Below are 24,160 nucleotides of genomic sequence, written 5' to 3'. Positions count from 1 at the left end.
TATTCAAGTAGTGCTTTTCGTTGAGCTCGGTATTCAAGATTGAATAATTGCATTCAAACAGTGGGCCTCATTACATGGAATGCGGTAAGGGTTTACCGTTACCGGTAAGGGTACCAGTACCGGTAAACCCTTACCGCCTTACTACGAGGTCCCTTTGCGGGACTCGACCTCAACAGCTGGTTTTACCAGCCGTTAAGTAACGGGCCCGCAAAGGGACCTTGGGGGCAATCACGGTACCGCAATTTGCAGTACCGTAATTGCCGCCTTCCCCATTCCCATTGAGCCCTATGGGGGCTCAAATGGGAATGGGGAAGGGCCTTGGTGAATGAGGAATTACCGCCCACCAACCTTGGAATGGGGTGGTAATTCCCAAATTCACCAAGGCGGAATCGGTAAAATACCGGCGGCAACCATGGCGCTGTTAGCGCCATGGTTACCGCCGTCCGTGTAATGAGGCCCAGTGTCTTTCGTGAGATTCGGTCTTTTTGTTCAGTTCGGTATTCAAAATGGAGTAATTATCTTCGAGTTGTGCTTTTCATTTAGTTTGGTATTCAAGATTGTTTAAATGCATTAAATTCTGTGAACCACTACTTGCCTGCGGTTCCCTGTGAGTGCTCCGGTGCTTCCGAGTCCTCCGACCCCCACTGGCTCTTCCCGCTCCACCACAGTGGTCTGTCCCTGTTGCTCCCTCTCGCCTCCTGGCCAGCTGGGACACGGACCCCTTTCACTTCTCTTCGCTGGGTACTTCTCTGCACATGTCAGCGACCAGAGCGGCTGCAGTTTGCAGCCCTTCTGATTTCTTTCCGATTGACAGCTTCCGCTGTCCTCTTTCACTGCAATAGGTTCCTGGTCCTGCACACACCATGTGACTTGCTCGCTTCTGGTTTTGGGGGTCCTCTGGGATAATGGCAAGTTTTCCGACCTCGGGATCTCCTGCCACCATGGTCTACTCTCAGGCGGCTTTCTCTTCCTTCAACCCGGCATTTCTCTCTCTCTGCACATGACAGCTCTCTCTCCCTGTGCCACGGCAGCTCTCTCTCCCTGCGCCACGGCAGCTATCTCTCATTGTACTGATTTGTGCTCCAACATTTCTACACCTGATCCTTGTTAATAGGTCTCAGGTGTAGGTTGTCAATTGGTATTGCCTGACCATAATGAATCCATTTATTGGGGCATGCCTGACCTTCAATAGTGGATGGTTGCATACTCCTCTTCTTTGTCCCAGTACTATAGTGGTGTTTTACATAGGAAGTGTGCATTACTCCTAGTCCCTTCTTCGTCTCAGTACCAGATCGGGGTGAATGCAGAGTTCTGGGTTGGGATTGCATATAACCCAGAAAGGCTGAGGAGGGGTCAGATATGTCAGTCTTAGGAAAGGGGGGATACCATGTCTCGCCCTCAAGCACTCTTGCCCCAATCCTCAAGGGCCCTCCACCCAGGTGATCCTCCCTCACTTGTCCAACCCCAGGGTCCGGACACAAAAGCAATGGCCCTTCCCTGGCCACCTGAACAGAAGATCCCTGGGGAGTAGATGTGAGAGTACCCCCATGTTTCTCACACTATCCTGACATAAGTATTCATTTGGAAGAAAAGTGTAATATGTCAATAATTGTGATATGTTCTGAAGAGAATATTTTTCTTGAGTTATACATTGCTGTTGGTGAGAAAGGGCTTCATATGGAGAAAAGGGATATTGCAGAAGATATTAAATACTTTAAAGTGGAAGAAGAGTGTGATGGAGAGACAGTTGCTTTAACCAAAAGGAAAGCAGGAAGAATAACAAGTACTCTGTTTTTGGAATCAAGTGTTCATGAAAAGACATTTTTCATTACCCAAGGCAAAGTCCTATTGGGAGACAAGAAACCTTTGAGTTGGATTAGAAAGGAACTTTGTTGAAACAGAACTGGTCTTTGAGTGTTACTATATTAAGCCTGCGGAAGGGAACACAACTCTGTTTATAAGGAATACTCTTTGAAACTTAAATGTTTTGCACTGGGGCGTTGAATTGAAGATTACCAATTACTACTTGCATTATTTTGTTGTTTTTATTAGTGTGAGGGTCAGAGACATTTGGACACTAGGTCATCCTTCTTTAGTATAGTTTGCCAGGTAGGGACATTCTTGTTAAAATAGGAGCTTATCTCACCCTTTATTGTTCAATACAATGGCAAATTCTGAGAAAACTATACTTTCGTGTCCGCTGCACATTTCTGACCCCTCACAGTTTTATAAGGAAATGATGCACACAACAGGGTGCAAAGTGTGCACTCAGCACTAGCCATTGGATAGTGATATTTGACTTGAAATGTTGTGCTCTGTGTATGTTTAGAACTGAGGTGGCAAATGACTTTTTTTGTGGTTAGTTAATGCATGGTTTTTCATACCCAAAAACACTTTATGTAAACCACTATTTATCGTGGAAACTTTCTATTATTTTCGTGCCATTTAGTGTGTGGCCTCAGTAACTTTTTCTTCAAGGATAGCCCTCACAGCATGTTCGGGCTTCCGTCCTTAGGTGTGGCGTGGTGGTGTCACCTGTCCACCTGATGTTGCGGGTTGTAGGGATCCTGTCCCTGGTGATGTGGTGTTTCAGCTGTTAAACACATACTGGTTGATGATGGTTGTTGCGGAGCAGTGTCTCAAAACACTAGGGCCACATTTCTAAGCGGAACTATTTTCCATGGGTAGCGGACGCATTATTCTTTAATTGACCTTCATGGAAGTGTGTGGGCCCCAAGATGTAGATCACTTGCTTAGTTTAAAAATGTACAGTCGCATAGGTCTATACGTGTGCGAAGGGGTATAGTTCACCCGTGAATGATTAAACCTTATCTGTTGTTGAGGGCTCCAGAACGACCCAAATAACCAATTAGGAGCCCTCAACAACAGATAAGGTTTTATCATTCACGGGTGAACTATACCCCTTGTTCCTCCGCCTAATAATGGGAGCAAAATCTAAGAATGCAATTACAGCCCTGAAAACAGGATCGGGGGCTGGGTAACACAGTCAGGGGACATACGAGAAATGCTGGCAGAATTTTATGAATCTCTATACGCGTCACAGAATCTGCAGGTCCGCACACAGGCAGAGTTTTTAGAAAAGGTTGAGATGGGGAAGATTGGGAAGGAGTCATCGGAATCACTCAATAGGGAGATCACAGAGGAGGAAGTAAGGAGGGTGATTAGCAGCTTACCACCAAATTAAGCTCTAGGCCAGGATGGCTATACTGCGGCCTTCTATAACACATTCGCACCTGAACTGATTCCGCACCTGACATGCCTCTTCAACACCTTTAGGTCAACAGGGAAAATAACCCCATCTGTGGAGGAGGCTAGGCTGACCCTGATTCTGAAACCAAATAAGGACCATGAAGAGAGGTCAGCTTATAGCCCATAGCATTGATCAATATCGATGCCAAGATTTACACAAAAATCCTGGCGAATAGGCTGTAGGGCTACCTCCCGGAACTGATCCACCCGGATCAGGTGGGATTTATAAGAGGCCGACAGACGGTGGACAACATTAGGAGGGTGGCCCACCTGGTGGAAAAGGCTCAAAGGACAGACACTCCCGTGGTCCTCCTATCACTGGACGCAGGAAAAGCGTTTGACAGCATGGAGTGGTCCTTTCTGTTTAGGGTCATGCAGAAGATGGGCATCGGGGGGGACTTTTTACGAATGGTCCAGGCCAACTACCAGATGCCAACCATGAGGATAGCAGTGAATGGGGCTATGTCTAGATCCTTCAGGCTGAGTAGGGGCACAAAGCACGGTTGCCCTCTGTCCCCAATGCTTTATGCAATCTATTTGGAACCTCTCTTGCAGGCAATAAAGGAGGCGGAGGGGATACAGAGCATTCCATTCGGAGGGATAGAACAAAAGGTGGCAACATTCGCTGATGATATGCTGCTCACCCTGACAGCGCCGATAGAGTCCATCCATGCAAGCAGAATTCTACTGGAGGAATTTGGGAAGGCTTCTGGCTTAAAGATTAATATTGGCAAATCGGAACTCCTGAATCTGACACTAAAGGCAGGGAGCCGGGACACATTGAGGGCAGCCACCCCATTTATATAGAGCCTGGGAGGAATCGGGTACCTAGGGGTGAAAATTACGCCTACCCTTGAGGGCTGGTATCTAGCCAACTATCCCCCATTGCTGAAGGATATCAAGCGGGACTACCATAGGTGGAGGGGTCTTCGGATCTCGTGGCTGGGCAGGGTGGCGGCAGTAAAAATGGTTACGCTCCCACGTTTGTTGTATCTCTTTCAGGCAATACCTCAGGCGATACCGACGAGCTTCTTTAAGGAATTGGGAATTTTGACCAGAGAGTTCCTATGGGAAGGTAAAAGACCGTGGGTCAGCAGACAGCTACTGACAGCACCCAGACTGGAGGGGGGCTAGCTCTGCCGAACTTCCAACAGTATTATGAGGCTACGCAGCTGCAAGTAATTAGACAATGGCTCCGGGAAGGGGAGGTTACACAAGACAAACAGTGGGTGAAAATGGACAGAGCAGTAGTGCATTGCAATTTGGCGGAGGTATTGTGACTCCCAAAACAGCATAAACCCAAGCACCTATATGAGAGCACCATAACGAAATTGATGGCGGAGAACTGGGACAAACTGGTGGGAACTAAGGTGATCACGACTTTTCCATCCCCCTTTACACCCTTGTTCCACAATGGGGACTTCACCCAAGGGCTGGAGGTGGGGGCACGTAAGCAGTGGCAGGAAGGGGGGTGGTAAACAGCTGGATGATATGTTTCGGGGGGAGAATACTCCCATTTGAGGACTGTAAGAGGGAGTATGGGGTAAAGGCAGGGGAGAAGCTCAGATATGCGCAGTTACGACACTGGGTCCTGAATCCTGTGAACAAACAGGCAGCAACTAGGGAAAAGACGCGGTTCGAGAAATTTCTTCTATCCAATGATGGGTGCAAGGGGTTAATATCTAATCTGTATAGAATTCTGGACAATGCAAACACCAGATTTCAATGGCCGTACATGCGGAGATGGGAACAGATCCTAGGAAGGGCAATTGAGCGAGAAGAGTGGGAGAGGCTATGGTGAAAGATTCCCAGATTGGCTAACGCATTCCAATAGCAGGAAATGTGGTATAAGATTTTACTTGGGTGGCACTACATGCCAGTTCGTCTCCGCGAGATTTACCCTAGCACATCGGGGAACTGCTGGAGAGGATGTGGTTTGCAGGGTACGGGTGAACACATTTGGTGGAAATGCCTGAAAATCAAACCTTTTTGGCAGGAAGTGAGGAGGGCCCAGGAACAGGCATATGGGCCAGGAAATAGTAGACCACCAGAGGAGGTCTTGCTGGGAGTCGGGGGGAGGAAGGGGAGCCACAGCGGGGGAACCTAGAACTCGGGAGAAAGCGAGGGCGATCCTCACAATTGCAGCTATGACAATAATAGCACAGAGATGCAAGAGTACGGAGGTGCCCCTCTTGCAGGACTAGCTGCGGTAAGTTATGGGAAATCGTGGCGCTCGAGTGGGCAACGTATGCTATGAACAATAATGTCCAATCCTTCGCAAGGGACTGAGAAGAGACTTCGGCATTTCTTAAAGATGACTTTCGGATCGGGTGGCGCCCTCAACGCTTGAGACTATTGGACCTGCAGTGAACGTCGACGATTGGTCCATGGAGGTTTTGGACCGAGGACAAAGTGGAGGCTGCCTTCAGGCGTTGGATGGGGTGGGGGAGGAAGTTGGGGAATGCATTTTCTTTGTTGTAAAAGCAATAAAAAGAGGTTACAAAAAAAATGCTAGTGCGAATGCTTGATATTGAAGATCTTCATTGTTAAATGTGAAAGAAAACATTGTGTAAAGCATTGACATCATGTGAACTTTTAATCTGTGACTGTTCGATTAACCTAAACCTATTTACATTGTGATAAACCTCAATTATCTAGCTGTATTTAGAGCATGAATTTCCAGACCCTTATCAACCTACCACTTAGAGCAATGCATGGAAGACGAATGGAATATCTGTGTTTACTGTGACAAGGTCAGTAGTCTGACCTTATCACAAGAGAATAGGAACCCTGCTAAGCATGGCTTGTTGGGCCTACCAGGGTGGAGTTCAGAACCAGTCCTAACCTGGTGGGGGATGGTGGCAGTTGGGAAGGCCCCAATTACTTTCCCCTACCCAAGTGCCTGTTTGTATATGAATGGTACCACTTTGCATGACCCTGTACCTCTGAAAACAAAAACATGCCTGGTCTGTAGCTATCATTGAAGGCAACCACATACCCCAGAAATGGAGTGTAAGAGCATAACCCATCAGAGCCTTGAGACCGGATATTCCCGTCAGAAGACGTCTATGTGCAGTAAGAAGAAAGACATGCGGCAAGCAGGGAGACCGAGGATCAGTGCGAGGATCAGCCGTGATGACTGCGGTCGACCGCCGAACATCAGCGGCACATGCCACGCTTGGGCAGCAGCAACGGAACTCCCTTAGAGAGACTTGTATCTTTGTGCCACAGAGCAGTTTGCTACAAGACTTACATATTACCCAATATTTACCTGAGAATTGGCTGTAACATGGCACTCTGACACGAACTGGAGCCCTCACCAATGCGGCCTGCGAGAATGAAAGGGGTGGGGCTTAGTCCCTTTTTTGTAAAAACTTACCCTTGTAACACCTTCTAGACTGGGAAGACAGGACCAGATTAGTTAGTGCCAGAAATCCAATGGGAGAAAGAGGGGAGGATAAGAAGAGGAACAGGAATGTGTAAGTTATCCAGTTGAGGTCAGAGGAGGAAGACCAAGAGACCTGCAGGAATAAGGACGGTGGACTGGAGTGTGGAAGCATCTTGAAGAAAAGGTTACGTATTGGTTGGTGAGAGCAAGTGGTACTGTGTTGTGAGGGTATGTGCAAGGTGGGTGAGTGAGACATATAGGGAATGTAGAAGATGAGTGGATGTTTTTGGAGATTAAAAGGAAAATAGGTTGGGTGGAGAGGAGGAGAAGAAAGTGTAGTAGTAGTGTGGAGATGGGAGAGTAGTTATAGTGTGAAGAGGGAGAAGTGGTAGGAGTGTGGAGAGGATAAAGTTGTCAGAATGTGGAGAGGTGGGGGGAAGTAGTAGAGTGTAGACAGTAGGAGGAGGTAACATTAGAGGAAGGAGGTAGATTGTAGAAGAAGAGAGACTTTTGAGGGGTAGAGAACAACGATATAAGACGAGAGCAGCGAGAAGGTGGGTGGAGTTGGAGAGAACAGAGTAGCTGAAGGAGGGGAGATGAATAACGAAACATAGGGCAAGGAACATCAGGGAGTAAAAGGAAGAAGTCCAACGGGGGCTTGAGTATTTGTAAGGCACATCCCACAATCCCTTAGAAACTAACTTGAATGTTAAAATAGATCTAACATAGAAGTCCCTAAGGGAGATTAGGCAGACAAGGTAATTGTCTTTAGGTCTGCACTACCAGCCAGGTAGTATTTAGATAGTAGGGGGGCACTTAGTGCTATATAATAAACAAGGAAAGTATGGACTTCTGGGCTAGGGAAGAAACTGCTTGCTTTAGACGGGAGAGTCAGGGATTGCCATTAGCACCCTACCAAAGATTTTAGTTAAATCCCTTGAACTATCTCTGGGAGTTGGCATGTTCTTTAGGCTATCCGTGACATGTTATTAATCAATAGGCGTTTGTTTTGAAACTACTATAAATCTGTCCAAATTGAAGCATTTTTTCTGAAAATCAAATCCACTGATGGTCTGTTTGTTTTAAGCTAATCTGGAAGACCACCATCCCTTGACTAATGGATGTCTGGCTGACTAGTTAAGTGTATTCGGCAAAGGATGCCTAGGCAGGTTTATTAACTTGTGGTCTCAGAAAGTATTAGGTACAGAAAAAAAGTATGTGCCCCTATTCCATTAGGCATTCGTTAATGAAGTATAGATCATTTCATTATTGTTGTGTCAAGGTAAATGGACTTCTGAGCAACAGATGGCTGCTATTAATAGTCATCAGCCGACACACATGAAATTTAGCTGATGTACAGTAAAAGTCGACTTTAAAATGTTCATATGACAATTGGAAATTGATTGTCAATTTTAATTTTTGTACCGTTTGTCTCACAAAAAAATACAGATCTGAATTCAGTTGAAAAGGGAGAATAAATTCACATACAATAATATATTTAAAAGTGTATACTTGGTGCATTGTTTTCACCTTTTAACAGCATAATAATGCACAAAGTGACAGAAACCCAATTATGTTATTGATTTATGAATATTCTCACATGTTAAAATATGTAATTTTCCCCATGGAAAGGGTTTAATTAAATAATTATATTGAAAATGAATATTTCAGCACAGTATCAGTCCTCACGTCAAAGGATGGGGCTAGTTTTGCATCTGAAACATTCCTCTCATGACAAATCAGTTTCAACATGCCAATAGAAACAAAAAGGATAGCCTTTTTTTAATCTGTTTTAAAAGATCAAATCCATCATTCTTAAGAATTGGTTGAAGTTTCTTCCCAAGGATCTTCCTCCCCTATTGTAGCTTTTCAAAAAAAGAACCAATATACGTAATATATTATAATGAAGAATGATATTACAGTTAAGTCGCATCCTACCACCAATTTGACTACTCTATGGGATTTAGATCCAGTAATTGATCATTTTCCTTATGGATCATGGGCAAATATACTGCAAAAACTACATCTATTGATATATAATTACAAAGTAATTGGATACTATCAGATCATACTAATATACAACATTAATACTGTTACAATATAATCACCTGCCCATGTGGTTTACATTATATGGGGGAAAACCAATAGGAAGTGTAAAACGAGACTCATATAACATCGTAGGTGTATTGAACACCACATTGAACACACACTGCTGGTAAAACATTATATGGCACATCATATACAATTTTAGGTATTCTGTGGGTGATTTTATAGAGTGTGATGTGATAACCAAGAGAACATTAATAGGTTGATCATTGAGATTACAAGTTGATATTCTAATACGTTCAGTGCAGTCACAAGATCTTGAGCCTTTGATTTGAATTTTTTAATTAAAAAAATGTTTTTGGTGACTTTTGCGGTGGAGTTTCTGATTGCAAATTATCCAATATGAAGGGTTTTAATGGCGTTCATTTTTCTGGTACCTTACGCCATGTGGTAACATCATTACGTAAGCGTTGTGTTACATTATGTATTTAATGCAGCCATTTTGGCTGCATAACGAGAGAACGCTGGTTGCAATGCCAGCTGTTTGTTCTTGGGAACCATACATCTGTTTTAGCAAGGTGAGAGCTAGATGTATTTTATTCATAGAGACTTAATAAATAATCTCTCGGCTAGAAGAATAGGACACTAGTAAGGTCTCCATTATTTAGAGATTTTGACAGAGCACATGTGGATGTAAGGATTGAGATCTGTAAGAAGAATAGCCTAACTTCCAAGGATTGGAAGTACAACCGAATTGTAAAATGTAAGGTTATGGGATTCCAGGGTGGACGATTTCACCAGAAATGTTTGTCATTCATTTCAAGTTCATGACTACTAGTCGTGTTTTTTGTAAAAAATCGGGTATATGGGTAAAACATTTTTGATGCCCTTGTTGTTTTTGATTGATTGCAGGGAATACAATGTTTGATCAAGCATAGAGCACTCTTGTGCCAATATTGAAATATGAGAATAATGTTGGAAAGAAGTAACCTTGGAATGTATCCAGGTACATTGTGTGGGAGGCTCAATTAAATTAAATACATTGAGGTTTTGTATATTTAGAGTAATGTGTTTCCCTCCCCTTTTTTAGGATTTTGAATAGGACAATCTGCATTACAGAAAAATGGATATTCATTGGATTGGAAAACAAGACAATTAAATGGATTGTTAAGGTCATTGGTCTTTATATTTCAAGATTGACTATATAGATATCCATATATGGAAATGATGTCACGCTGTTATTAGTTTCACCCCTAAGGAATGTCAAGCATTGTTGAGCAGATTAAAGGACAGAAGAAACATTTAGGGTATTGTCATTCAGTTTTTATGTACTCATAAATCTGTATAGTGTCCAAAATTAGTAGTTTCGAGAATTAGAATTAATAATCACCAGAGGAAAACGTGAACTGCGAGGAGAGCACAGCTCAGCACTGTCAATGACAATGACCATCATAGACGTTTGGGAAGCATTTTCTTTTGTTAAACCCAGAAAGACGTTTGAGAGACCTGTTTTCTCTTAAACACAAGAGACTATTTGATTACCTTTTGAGTTTCCCAGTAGGCAGAGAACCAGTCCATTGAAGATATTTTTGGAAAGGCACATTTGTTTTGCTGCCTTCCCTTTGGAGAGTGCCATTTTGAATACAACAAGAACAAGGCAGTGCTTGCCAAGGCTCTGTTCTGAGTACAACACAAAGTTCTTCTCACTCAAAAAGTCTTTCACTTGGCGTTTGGATTGTTTTATGATTGAACAGGATTTATAACTCTTCAAAATAATTGTCCAAAGTTTCCACAAAACCAAAAAAGACTTTGTCTTCACACTTCTAGTCAATATTTCAACATAACCTCTCTTCTTTTTGTTCCATTGATTTGTTTGCCACATAAAATGCAGGTTATGTTCCTCTCCTCCTTGATACTTTCTATAAGGAGGGCTTCTCTCCTGCAGCTGTTTATTTCCTACTTTCACATCAGTTAACTGGTGGTAATGTCTCTTTGTTATAATTGCCCTTCTTTGGCTTAGGCAATGCTGGTTGTTGTCTTACTCAAATATTGCCTCCTCTTTACTTTGGCAATTATGGTTATAGTCTTTCTTAAATATTGCCCCCTCTTTACTTTGGCAATGAGGGTTACAATCTTGGTTCAATAATGCCCCCTCTTTGCTTTGCTAATGATAGTTGTAATTGTTCTTTTCTCGCTTTCCTTCAAATTAAATATTACGCCAACATGGCTTTCTTTCATTAGTTTGGTATTCAAAATGTTTCCAAGCAGCCAGCGGTCGACTTGGAGCTCCCCGGTATTACCTAACAAAGGCCATCTCAGCGATTTCTCTACACGTAGGCTCCATCTGCTGCTGCTGGAGCTTTTGCTTCTTCTTTCGTTTCCTGAACTTCTGACAGCTTTGGTTGTGTTCCCGTGGCCCATGCTGTTCGGGAAAGGAGTGCTCCTCGTGCACTCCAGTGCTCGCCAGCCACTGTAACGGGGAGAGCTCCTCTCTTCCACACGACAGCATGTCAAAGCACCGCTTCCGCTACGCAACCTCTGCATTTCAGGGTTCCAACTTCAAAGACCCTCTCTGTACCGAAATATGTTTCAAAACCTGAAGGGGCTCTATATATCAAAAGTCCCAATCAGGTGTGGGTCATTTGAATCCCTAGACTAGACTGCACACTGCAGTTCTGAGTCCCTCTTCCTTGCCCCATTACTTAGAACATTATAGGACTTGAAGTCCCTAATGTTTTGGTTCCTTTTTGTATCAAAGTCCTCAATTTTACAATAGGCTAGCAAAACTGTGGGATCATTAGGGAAGTTAGTTAGAGGCATCTCCAAATTCTCCTGATCTGTGTCCCCCGTCATGTGATCCTCCCGCAGAACAATACTCGCAGATTCAGGATCAGGAAGCGTCTGCCATTTCCTGGCCACATGAGATGGGTCCCAGGCCAGGATCTTTGGGATTATCACCTCTGATTCATCATAGTAGATTCCGAACTCTGAATGGAAGTAAGCCGACCAAGAATTCTTGGCTTGAATCATCGGTATCCTGTTGCTGTATATGCTGATTGTGACTCTTCCTATTCTTGGACTTTTTTCTTAGGCAAACACTCTGATGCCATCCTTGATGACTTCAGTGGACTGACCTTTGTAGTATCTGGATAAGTTAAGTTGCCAGGTATCCTCATGTCAGGAGAAGATGAGTAGGTCAGTGAATTTCTTTCTGGAATAGAGGTTAATGTAGGAGTTTGCAAACACCTTCTTATGGTGGCTGCATAGTGATGACTGGCAGAACCTCTGAACAGGTTCGTAAGGGAATGACATGATTAAGGAGAGTGTAAGAAAAGATGTTTTCAGGGATGAGAGTAGCGGGAGATAGTTTGCGTTTTTGTTGCAGCAGTAACTATTGTAACACACCCCCTGCTCGCACATTTTGCGGTTGTGGAGAATCTGCCTGTGCAAAGCCAATTGCATGGCCACAGAATTTATATGTTTTCTGTTGTTGTATGTGCCAATTGTGGTCACAAGCGGAGACAAAAACGTTTCATGAAAAGGTCCCAGTTTCCTCATTTTCCAAGACTTGCATAGATGAAGAAGTAACTTAGTTTACCTTCCAAAATTGCATTCCTGCTTTTTTTTACTTATTCTTTGACAGCTGTTTTGGAAAGGGGCTAAATATATTTGTAGAAGAACATCTGTCCTTTTTTATACAGTATCTATGTTATTGCTATTTAACAAACAATGCATAAAGTTAAAAGTAAGAACAAAGGGCCTGATTCATGGAACTTTTTCCGATGGGTTTGCACCATTATAAAACTCTTCCATGAATCAGGCCCAACATGTACTCAAGTTGACATTATTAAGCACCTTTCAGTTTTCCAGCACTAACCTGTTTTAGCAGTCTAGTTTATTCCCTATATTAAGAATTATCTGCACTTGATTTTAAAAATAGTTAACTAACAATGCTTGAAATGTTTTTCTTTTTACTCAGAAAAGATGAAAAGGAGTATGCACTGAAGCAAATAGAAGGTACGGGAATATCCATGTCAGCCTGCAGAGAAATAGCAGTAAGTGCAATTATTGAATCTTTCACGAAAATGCCCAATTGGTGCTTAAATATGTTATCATTATTATTGGATTTATTGAGCGTAGACCTAGCTACAGGGCGCTGTACAAATCATAGGGGGAAGGACAAGGTGAGGGAAGCAAAGATACATTGAAGCATGGGAACGGTGGACAATTTGACAGCAAGGGATCTGCAAGCAACCAGCGGAAGAAATAGTAGGCAACAAATCACGCAGTCTGAGGTCCGCTGGGGAGTGGAGGGTGTACATCGAGGTGTTGGGGGTAGCCATTCTTGAAGAGGAGGGTCTTGACCTCCTTCCTGAAATGTAAAAGTGAGGGGCGAATCTGTTGTGATTGGGAAGGAGGTTTCAGAGTCTTGGGGCATAGACAGAGAAAATCTGTCTTCTGGTTCTTTCCTTCCTGCACAGGCGGAGCTCATGTCGGCACATGGGCTTACTTCTGGTGGATTATAATTCCCTGGAGATGCTGAGTTTCTCAGTGAGGTAGCCTGGGAACTTCAGGGAGACAGCTGTGTAGATAATGCAGCAGGATTTGAAGAGATGATACGTGCTTGCAACAGGAGCTAGTGCAGTTCAATGACAGTTGGGGTGATGTGGTCAAATTTGCAGAGTGTTTTGAGCCGTGCTGCAGCATGCAGCCCACGTTATGTTATTGTGATTTATACCGTGCTCTGCTGCCATTTTCTGGTCTTCATGCACTCACTTCAGGGTTGCCAGGGTAGTCAATGGAAGGACTTCAAAAAGGGCTTTGCCATCATCCAGGTGGGGGAGGAACACGACTTTTCTGGGATCAAGGGCTTGATTTTCTGCAAGAGAAAAAGTTGGTACCTGGCCATTTGTGTATTCCTTGGGGCAAAAGAAGAAGAGGATCTTTTGCACAAAATCAAGGAGCTAGAACAGGCCCATAGACAAAAGGGTTCTCAGAAGGTTTTCATACAACTTCTAACAGCTGAAACTATTGTACCTTTAGACTAATAGAGCAATATACTTAATTCACAGAATACACCACAGAGTATTAAGAAGCCTATGTAAGGAACTCATGATGGCAACAATAAAGACAAACACCAGTGATCAGAGTTCAAGGGTGTTTATTAAACTGAGTTTGCAGGTTGGAAAAATGCCTAACCTAAACCTAAAGCTAAAACGGGAGCAAGCTACGACCATCAAATGAAAAAGAAGCAGTCCTGGTGGCGTCTTTTCAAATAAAAGGGCATATACTAAGAAAAGCCTATTGCCAGTCCTTACGCTAAATACAAAAAGGGTGTGGGATAAGGTTCACAGGAAAGAAAGAAGTGTTCACAAATGATAAGTCAGGATGTGTAGCCGGGGACTTCCTTCCCCAAGTTTAGAGCACGGGATAGGGCAGAACTTGTGAGCAAAGCACGTGCTCATGAGACGACCATTCCGTTCTCAGCGATCAGGACCGTCGATGGCCAAGTCTCTTTACTCTTATGGCTTTTTCAAAGATATTTTCTTCTTGGCATTCACAAATCTTAATGTATTTTTAAACAGTTTGTCGTGGACATCCCTCTGCCGGGTTCACTTTTGTTAATACACTCTTTCTTGGGACTTTAGACTTCACCCCTCTTTATTGGCATCCCTCCTTCAGGCTCATTCTTGCCACTTCACATTTCCTTTTGCTTTCTTTTAATGCAGGATTCTCTTCCCTTATGTTCTGAAATGTTAATCGGTCAAAGACTTTGGACCCCTGTATGACCACCTTGCCCTTTCTTGATGGATCTCCTATGGCCTTCTGGTATCAGTAGTTTCAATCAACACGGGATCAACAAGAGTCTCTCGAGTTAGCAACACATGGTGCCGCTCCCCTCTGCTGCTGGTCTTCCCTCAACAATTTACAATTCTTTGAACTTTTCTCAATGTGCCACTTTGCAGCTTTCATTCAACACAGTTCGGTTTCTAATCGGTTCCCCCTCAACTCACCAGCTGTGATGAACCGTTTGGCTTTCCGTGTATCTGGAGTCAAGGCCGGTACCACAGTAGCAGGCGTCTCCCTCGGTCCAGCTTGCACCGTAGGTACGCTCCATGGGCCGTTGACATCTGCTGCAAAACACTTGAGCTATTGTTCGCGGTCTTACGGTTCCTTCGGCGCAGGTCTCACAAGCCTGGCTTGGAAAGGGCAAGGTCACTTCTCTCCTTGTCACCCTCTCAGTTCGCCCCGTCTTCCTCCTCCTCTTGAACTGCCGTGCTGAGTTAGCGCTCTGATTGTGCGGTCTGCCTTGCTCGTACTGTGCTTTCGTGCTCCACCTGTTATCCCTGTGGGAAAGGGAAAGGGCTGTCTGGTGTGCGTGATTCTGGTCAATTGCCTGACTTTGCCTGACCCTTGTATTGGGACATGTCAAGTAAACGGCTATGGTGTTATTCTGTTGTTTTTCGTGGTGTGTGAAAGTGTTCGTTTCGGAAAGAAGAGGACATTTTTCTTTGAGTAACACCCACTTTTGCTCCTTCCAACGTACTGCCCAAAAAGATTTCAGTCAGATGAAGCTCAGCTATAGACCTATAGCCCTGCCAGAGATCAGTCCTAATCCAAACCATGAGTACTTTAGAGGCTGTCCTGAAATGTCTCGTAACCCACAAGGTGGAAGCAAAGGCAAAGTTCCAAGGGGGTTTTGCCAGGTAAGTAGCAGCCCAACAACGACTCATCCTCTCACAGGATCCTACAACCCTATAGAGAAGTGGAAGATTTAGGAAGCTTCTTCCTAAACTTTCAACGCCTGCCCCAACAATTACATTGGGGTGATGAACTAAAAACCTGCTAATTGGCACTTCTGCTGAAAGGCGACCTACAGACATCCTACCAGACCCGTGATCCATTAGGATTTTTTTTATTTTATGAAATTAAACAAGGCTTGCTATTCAGAGTATGTGAGACTGAAAATGTTTACAGGAATACGTTTTTGGGAAATTAAATTTAACCAGGGAAGACCCCAGTGTAGTTAGGAACCAGGATTCAAAACATCTTATCGCTATGGCTAGGGAAGAAAACCCTCCCGGAGCCGTTAGAAACCTTAGCTCTGGAACAGCTTACCAATCGCCTACCTCTTTCCTTCCAGAGACCCATTTTGCAAATGAACAAGCCCACGCTGGTTATGGCAATAGAAACTGCACAAATGTATGCAGAAGCTAATAATCATCTTATGCTTTTACATAAGGCAGACAATGGAAGGAATGAGATAAAACCAGGGCCCCAAAATTCTTTCATCCCGAAACAAAGATCCAAATTAAAGAGAACATTAATGAGGATTTACCATAGATTAACAAAACAGGAAACCGAGATTTTGAGAGGGAGGAAAGAAGACGTGTAGTGAAAGATAGAGGAACATTCAGACCTGAAGAAGCTAAAGCCCCTAGGATTTCCCTAATCATTTGCTTTTCTTGTGGAGAAAAAGGAAATCTAGCTAGGCAATGTCCCTCGAATAAGAAAGGCAAACCTATGGAAATAGGTTGCATGACGGGGAAGAATGGGATGACCCAGAGTATCCACTTGACGTCATTGAAACCACCAGCAATTACCTCCGTCAGGCTATCTCTTTTAAAACTCACAAACCCATCACTGTTAACCGAGTCTGGGTATCGGCTTTGGTAGGTTCATTGGGTATCCAGTCATTGTTTGAAAAAATAGTTTAGAATGCAAAAGTTTCAAAAAATAATGCATGGAAAAAATAGATTTGTTTTGCAGGTAAAGGTTTTTATTTTTACTAAAATGGGTGTTAAGGGGTAAAAAAATAATGGGGGTTGGAGGGGACCCCACCCATTACATTTTATTTTAAAAAATGCATTTTTTCGATGCATTTTTTGTCAAAACATTTGCAGTCGAAACTTTTGTAGTCGAAACAATCACTATAAACCGATTCATTGAGCAAGCAGACAGAAGTAAGAGCTGATTCAGCTGGTGTAGGCAAGCTGAAATGTAGCAAATCCATCAAAATAACCTGTGCACGTGGGGATCAGGAAGGGTATCATAAAACTCCCACTGTTATTAAGATATGGGTCCAAGAGACCTTAATACATTCGGCAGTTATTCCTGGGTTACCGGAAAAAAGTGTTATTGGACCCGATTTTCCCCAGTTTGGAAAATGATAGAAGATATTAACAAAACAGTAACGTTTTACTGCCCGCTAGAGACATGGGAAGAAGAGGAGTTCTCACCTACCATGACTTTTTTTTGTTGAAGTATTTTATTGGGTTTTTAACAACATCAACAAAACCAATTAGTATCATTAACGCATCAATTGTAATAGCTTGTGTGTCCCCTCCCTCCCTACCCTCCCAAGACCACAGTTTGTTCTATAGTTCAGCCTATACCAGATGCCCATCACGGGTTGCTTGCTTCATCTGCGGAAGCGTCTTCCTCTCTTGGGTTGAATAATGACACCGTGAGCGCCACCCATTGGTGTAGGTCTTCACTGGTGTCTAATTTCTGTTCTTGCAGCGCATTCTCCCATGCCCCAGCTTCCGCCGTCGCCCACTTACAGAGGTCTTCCCACCACAGTGCCACACTCGGGTTCCCGGGGCATTTCCAACCCACAGCTATGCGTCTTTTCGCTAGAATGTACATCAAGTCTTTGAGGTTGTTCAGCGGTTTGTTCTTCTTGCTTTTTTTTATATCTTCCCAGGATGCATGCCTTTGGTGACTGTACGTCTAGAACAATATCTGCTTCAGCCACCTTTGCAGCGATTTGTGACCAAAAGGATTGAATTGTCCGGCATCCCCAAAACATGTGTGTCATCCCCGCTCGGGGTTCATTGCATTTTGGGCATTCTTTGACACCCGCCCCCCTGAACTTGGAGATGACCTCTGGTGTAAGATACGCTCTGTTAGTGATGTAGAACTGTATAAGTTGCAATCGGGCGTTTCTGGGTACCTTTTTGTGATAGTGGGTTATGGATTCCCATTCTTTGTCCTCGAATTCCAGGCCTAGCTCCTGCTCCCATTTTTCTTTACTCCTAAGGTCTTGTTTAGTTGTTCTGTCTAACAATGTTTCGTAGAGCCTCGAAGTTTCGTGTCCTCCCTCGGCTGCGTTCAGCATATTTTCTATGGTCTCGTGTCCTGTTTCTAGGTTCTCGACCTCTGGCCATCGGTCCTTAAGCCTTCTTACCACCGCTCCGTGGAGCAGGAGATGCTCAGATGGAAGTCCCGATATCTCGTGTAGCTTGGCTAATGTTAAACTCCCTTGGTCATACACCAGGTTCCCCAGTGTGGCGACTCTGCAGGGTTCCCATGTGTTTCTGATCTCTTTTTGTGCCCCAGGTCTATTTGTCATAATGGCGGCAATAGGGATCTGAGGGGAATATGGGTCGTTTATCTTGGCTATCTTGCAGGCTCGTTTCCAAATCTGGATCCCTAGTATCACCAAGGATGGGCTGTGTTGCTTTGCGCCTGCAGGTATCCAGAATTAGTCTCTGAGTAGCATGTGGGGGATAGCCGGTTGTAGGAGTCGGGTATCAGTTGTGGTCTCATCAGCCATCCATTGCACTACGTGTTTCAGTTGGCCTGCTAAGTAGTATTGTTCGAAGTTGGGGATTTTCAGGCCTCCTTTGTCGTAGGGTCTCTGTAGCACTTCCAGCGCTACTCTGTGCCTTCCTCCCTGCCAGAGGAATCATCTGCAAAGTTTGTTTAAGTCTTTGAAGAACTGTGGGGGATGTTGAATGGGACGTTGGTGAAGTAGTGTAGGAGTCTGGGCAGCGCCACCATTTTAAGAAGCCCAGCCCTTCCTGCCACTGAGAGCGGGAGTTTACCCCAGAAGTCCATAGATTTTTCTAGGCTTTCTTTCGCCCTTACAGTGTTCAGTCTTGGGGTCTCGGTGGATGGTAATTCCCAAATATTTGAAAGAGGTGGTCTCCCACCGAAAGGCCATAGTAGGGAGGCTTTCTTCTCTGGCCTCACTTAGGGATGCCATGGGGAAGAGGCATGACTTTTCGTGATTGGTTTGGATGCCCGTGTATCTATGGAACCCGTCTAGCGTCTCCAGGATGTATGGCAATATGTGTTCTGGGTTGTTTAGGTATAGTAGTGTGTCGTCGGCATACATTGAGACCAGGTGGGTCACACCGTCTATCACTATGCCCCCGTTCCCGTACTCCTGTCTTAGGAATGCTGTACAGGTGCAGGCTAAGATCTACAGCATGGGGGAAAGTGGGAATCCCTGCCGCGTGCCCCTGTAGAGGTGTCATTTGTCTGAGTATGTGTTGTTCATACGCACCCTGGCTGTGGGGTCGGTGTATATGAGTTTTGTCCACTTTAAGAAGGCCGGCCCTATTCCCATCTTGGTCATGGTGGCGTACAGCCAGCTCCACCGGACTGAATCGAATGCTTTAGTGGCATCTAGGGATGCCACTGCGCATTTCTCCGGCCTGCTGTTGGTGCTGTATATGATGTGATGTAATTTGCACAGGTTCTCAGTAATGGTTCGCCCTGGCACATAGCCCGTTTGATCTCGGTGGATCAATAGTGGGACCACTTTACATAGTCTCCTCGCCAGCAGCGCTGTCAGGATCTTGTTGTCTGAGTTTAACATGGATAGGGGCCTGTATGAGCTGCACTCCTCTCCATTCTTGCCTGGTTTTAGTAGTGGAATAATTACGGCTTTTCTCATGGTGTCTGGGAGGGTGCCTCTTTCGCATGCTTCGTTGAACACTTGGGCAAGGAGTGGTGCCAGGACATCCTCGTACGTTTTATAAAACTCCCCCGGGAGCCCATCAGTTCCTGTGGCCTTTCCAGACGGCAGGGATCTGATGGTGACCATCACCTTTTCAGGGGTGATGGGCTCGTCCAGGGCGCTGCCATTGGGGCGTCTAGTTTGGGTAGCTTAATAATTTCTAGGACGTTGTCTATTTCAGTGTCTGTGGGCAACGAGGGGTTGGCATAAAGGTCCTGGTAGAACCCGGAGAACACCAAGTTATTTTCGGCCTGTGTGTGTACTACTGCGCCGTCCGGTCTTCGGACTTGGCAGATGGGCTTTCTGGGGGCTTCACGTTTGTGAAGCCAGGATAGTAGTTTCCCTGGTTTATCACCTAGGGCATGACTTCTTTCGATGTATTTAGTGTAGCTGAGTTTCCCCAGTTTTTCCCAGTGCACTAAGCAGGCTTGTCTAAGCTCCACCACTTGTTGTATGTGATCTGGATCCGAATAGGCCCTGGCTTCTAATTCCACCAGCTCCTTCTCGTTGCGTGCTAGCGAGGTTACGATGGATCTCTGAGCTCCCCATATAGCTGCAATCATTTCTCCCCTCATGACCACTTTCTCATTTATCTGCCAGAAGTCCTGCATGCTTTTCCGGATCTGTTCGCGGAAGGCTGCGTCTAGCAGGGCCTCGACTCTAAGCCTCCACGTGGGCACGGGGGGTCTAGGTGCGAACGCCGTCCAGGTGGTTGCTAATGGGGAATGATCTGACAACACTCTGGCCATGTATTGTGTGTCCCCGAACGAGGCTTGTTGCTCTTCGCTCGCAAATATGTAGTCTATTCTGGTGTGAACAGCATGTGGAGGGGAGTAGAAGGAGTATTCTCGTTTCTCAGGGTATTGCTCCCTCCATAAGTCTTTAAGCGCCAGCTGTTGTGTCAGTGCAATTAGTGTTTTGGTAGGTGGGGAAGGGCGGGGGTGTTTGCTGTCATATCTGATCTATCTTTGCAGGGGTCTAGGGTGCAATTGTGGTCTCCACCCCATATCAGGGTACCATCTCTGTATGGGGCGAGCCGATTGCCTAATTAACACTTATGCCCCCAACCACGACGCCAGTCTTCTTTCGTTCACTATACAGACTTCCTTTCCTTCTATGGTGCCGTGTACCAGTGACATCCTGCCTTCGTCGTCTGTTTTCGTGTTTATCAGTTTTAGGGGAATAGTTGGAGCGATCCAGAGCAGGACCCCTCTGGCGTAGGTAGAGTATGTAGAGCATATCAGTGTCCCTCTCCAGGTCTTAGCTAGTGCTGCTAGCTTTCGTGCGTCCAGGTGAGTCTCCTGCAGTAGGGCGATTGCGACCTTGCTCCGTTTTATGAATGTGTGGATTCGGCATTGCTTGACGTAGCTGTTCATTCCCTTAACATTCCACGTCATGATTTTGATTTTGTCAGCCATGAGTTTTGTGTGTCCAAATGCTCTTGAGGGTGGCGCCTCAGGTGTATCTTCTTCTCGTTTTGTTGGTTTTCGAAGCTCTGGGTGGTCTTGTCTTTTCCCTATATAATAATAATAATAATAATAATAATAATAATTTGGCATTTATATAGCGCTACGAACCCTCAGGTATCTGAGCGCTGCTTATTATTACCAACGATGTGTGATGCTCATTTATCGACCTCGGAAGGATGAAAGGCTGAGTCTGGCCCCGCCGGGATTCGAACCTGCGTTAGCAGGCTCTGCACGGATGTCAAACCGAGCGCTCTACTCGCTGTGCCACTTGACCGGCTAATATAATTCCCCAACTAACATGCCAACTCCCATATTCCCTCCCTCCCTAAACTTGAAACTCCCCTGTAACAAAACCTGTCCAGCGAGGTTACCCCCGTTCTGACTATCCCGTTTCCGCTCCGTTTGACCACGTGGTGGTCTTTTGGTGCCCTACGGGTGGGTTAGGTGTACCCAAATTGCTTCTGGGGGCAGAGGAAGTCCGCTTTGGTTGCTTTCGCGTTAGGAACAGTCCGTCTTCGGTACGGCTCCTGTGAGAATCTTTCTTGCTGCGTTAGGATACGAGTTATGCGTTTTTCATGTGTGCCATGCCTCATAGCTGGCTTTACACTAGTCGTTTTGATTGTGGCTTAGCGTGGTTTGCGCTCTTTCACTTCAAGGTCTGGGATCTGCTCTCCGTCCATCCATTCTCTGGCTTCCGCAGGCGCATCAAACAGGCGTGCTTTATTGTTGTGTAGTACTTTTAGTCTAGCTGGGTATAAGAGCATATAGCGCAGGCCTGCCTTTTTCAGTCTGTCTTTGGTGTAGATAAATTGTGCTCTCTTCATTTGGACTTCAAAAGTGTAGTCAGGATATATAGCTATCTTCCAGAGTCTCTTTGTATCTGGCCCCCTGATCTCGAAAAGGCTAGAATTGTCTCCCTGTCTCTGTAGTTGAGCACTTTTGCGATTACTGGCCTGGTGGGGTCCCCGGAGGTGGCCGTTTGGTGAGGGATCGGTGAGCTCTCTCGATGGTAAAGCCTTGCAAAAGTTTCTCAGCCCCGATTTCTTGCAGTAGGAGGTTCTCTATGTAGTTTGTGGGGTCGGTTCCCTCGATGCCTTCTGGCAGGCCTAGAATTCGAATGTTATTCCGGCGCGCCCGACCTTTGGCTTCCTCAGCCCTATCTTCCAGGTGTTTCACTCTTTGCGCCAGTTCATCAACATCTTTCAGGAGCTGTGTTTTGGTCTCTGTATTTTCACGAACCTGGGTTTCGAGCGCTTCGGTTCTGCCAGCAATGGTGCAGATATCCTGTTGCAGTAGGTTCAAGTCTATGGCCACTGCATCTATTTTGCTTTCCATTGTCGTTTGAAGCATTTTGATGGCCTCTAGGATCTGTGAGTTGCCTGGTTCTGCTGTCATTTCAGGAGGTTTGGGCCACGCTGTTGTGTAGCCTGTGGTACTGGTGTCAGCTCCCGTTGGTCCTCCTGCCGTGTAGGTTTCCATGGTGGTCTGTTTCTGCTTACCTCTCACCCCCTCTGTAGACATTACACCCAGGGCTGGGGGATCTGTTGGCACTCTGGGCGGGTTGCGCTGTCAATGGGGGTGGCGTGCCACCAAGGGGCGGCACAGCAGCCGTGTGCGCTCCGTGGGCCCTTCTCAGCAGCCTTTGCAGGTCCGGGGGGCCGTGCGTTGTCACAAGAGTTTCCCCAGGGGCGAATTGGGTGGCAACAAGGGTCTGCTAAGGCTATGTGAGTCACCCGTTTTTCTGTACTCTGTTTGTTGGGGAGGGAGGTCCCTCCGACACTCCGGTGCTCCCCTATGGTAGTGTCCATCTATCAGCTCGTGCCACAACGCTCACAGCTCCTGTATGGGGTGATGTGGGAGTCCCCCGTTACCGGGCTCACTGCTTGGATGGTGCTATGGGGCTGGCAGTGCCTGCTGGGGGGCGCCCTGCGCAGCGTTAATGCCCACACCGCCTACCCGTGTCCGCAGCGGTGGCTCGCTGTGTGTCACGGGCCCACCGCGCACATTTCAGGCCCTGCTTCACCAGAGGCCCCAGCGTCTGCTCCCTCCGAGTGGGCAAAGGCCCGCGGGGGGAAGGGCAGCCCAGCCCCTGGGTTGCAAGGATGTGGCCAGCCCGGCTGGGTCCTCCCTCCCCGCTGGCTCCTCACCTTGTGTCCTCTCCGCGCTCTGCTGGGCTGTCTCTTGCGCGGGCTCAGGGCTCCCGCTCCGCCTCTCCCCGCAGGTCCTTCGCCGCCCAGGTCCACCTCCACGGATCCGCTGCCTCCTCTTTGCCGCACCGGGGGTGATGTCCGCCTTCTTCTCTGCTGCGCCGCCACCTGCGGGTTTCCCCGCGTTGTCACAGGCTGCACCCGCCGTGGCCAGGGCACGGCGCCTCCGTCACTCGCTCGGCCTCTCAACCTCTCCAGGAGGCAGTCTCCCCGCAGGGGGTCAGGGGCGCCGGGGTGCCGAAGCCATCCGGGCCAGTCGGGCGCACGCCCCACTGCTGCTGGGTCCCGCGGCGCGCTCCTCTCTCGCCGCACTCGGGCCGCGTCCGAGATCTCCCAGCTGCCTCTCACTACATCCAGGCTCGCACAGCCTTGGGTCGGTGGGTCAGTGAGCGCAACGCGCTTCGGCCGCTCGCACGGTGAGCGCCATTTTCCTCTCTGCGCTCAACAGCTTTCTACAACACGATGCCCTGCTCAGGGAACAGCTTGCAGGGTCTTGGAACTTCAGATGCAGCTGCCCACCGTATCTCGCAGCAGTTGCGGCGGCTGCGGATGTTTGGGCATGCACAGATCTGTGGTATTGCAGCATATAATGGCACATCATGCGGAGCTAACCGAAGAAGCGTCCTTCTTACATGGCGGTTAGCCACACTCCCTTCTCACCTATCATGCCTAGTTGGAATTTATTTATTTAATTTGCATTTTTAAAGCGCTCACACAGACCGAGGGCATCGAGGCGTTGTTACATGAATTGTTTGTTTTTTAGTTGCGGAATTGTTATTTTTTTCTTCTTAGTTGCATATTTATAACGCGCTTAAAGACCCAGAGGTCTCTAAGCGCGGACCCTGGGATCGAACCCGTTGCTTCTATCGTCTTGCTTCCAAGGCGAGCACGTTGCAGCTGAGCTATCCTCCTGGGAATTGAGACACCAACCTAAAAATTCCACCTAACACCTCAAATGGAGAAACCAGCTGCATGACGGGAAAGATATGTGACGAATCCCAGGTTATTGTCACTGCTCCCATGGGGGGAA

At 46.2% G+C, this 24,160-nt stretch overlaps 1 protein-coding gene across 6 annotated transcripts in view; it reads left to right on the top strand.

The window, feature by feature from the left end:
* The window catches only part of CDK19 (cyclin dependent kinase 19), a 1,825,462-nt gene that overhangs the window by 170,311 nt on the left and 1,630,991 nt on the right, over positions 1 to 24,160 (top strand). For 4 of the 6 annotated variants that reach the window (XM_069607768.1, XM_069607765.1, XM_069607766.1 and 1 more), the window contains exon 2: positions 12,684 to 12,759. In XM_069607768.1, the coding sequence (XP_069463869.1) occupies positions 12,684 to 12,759 (76 nt within the window). The remainder of the gene's footprint in view (positions 1 to 12,683; positions 12,760 to 24,160) is intronic. The other 2 variants (XM_069607769.1, XM_069607767.1) reach the window with 1 other exon arrangement.

This window comes from Ambystoma mexicanum, chromosome 4q (assembly GCF_040938575.1).
Source record: "Ambystoma mexicanum isolate Mex_15411 chromosome 4q, UKY_AmexF1_1, whole genome shotgun sequence".
In the NCBI taxonomy this organism is placed as follows: Eukaryota; Metazoa; Chordata; class Amphibia; order Caudata; family Ambystomatidae; genus Ambystoma; species Ambystoma mexicanum.
The sequence above is the reverse complement of the archived record's forward strand: the minus strand, read 5'-3'. Positions and strand labels throughout refer to the sequence as shown.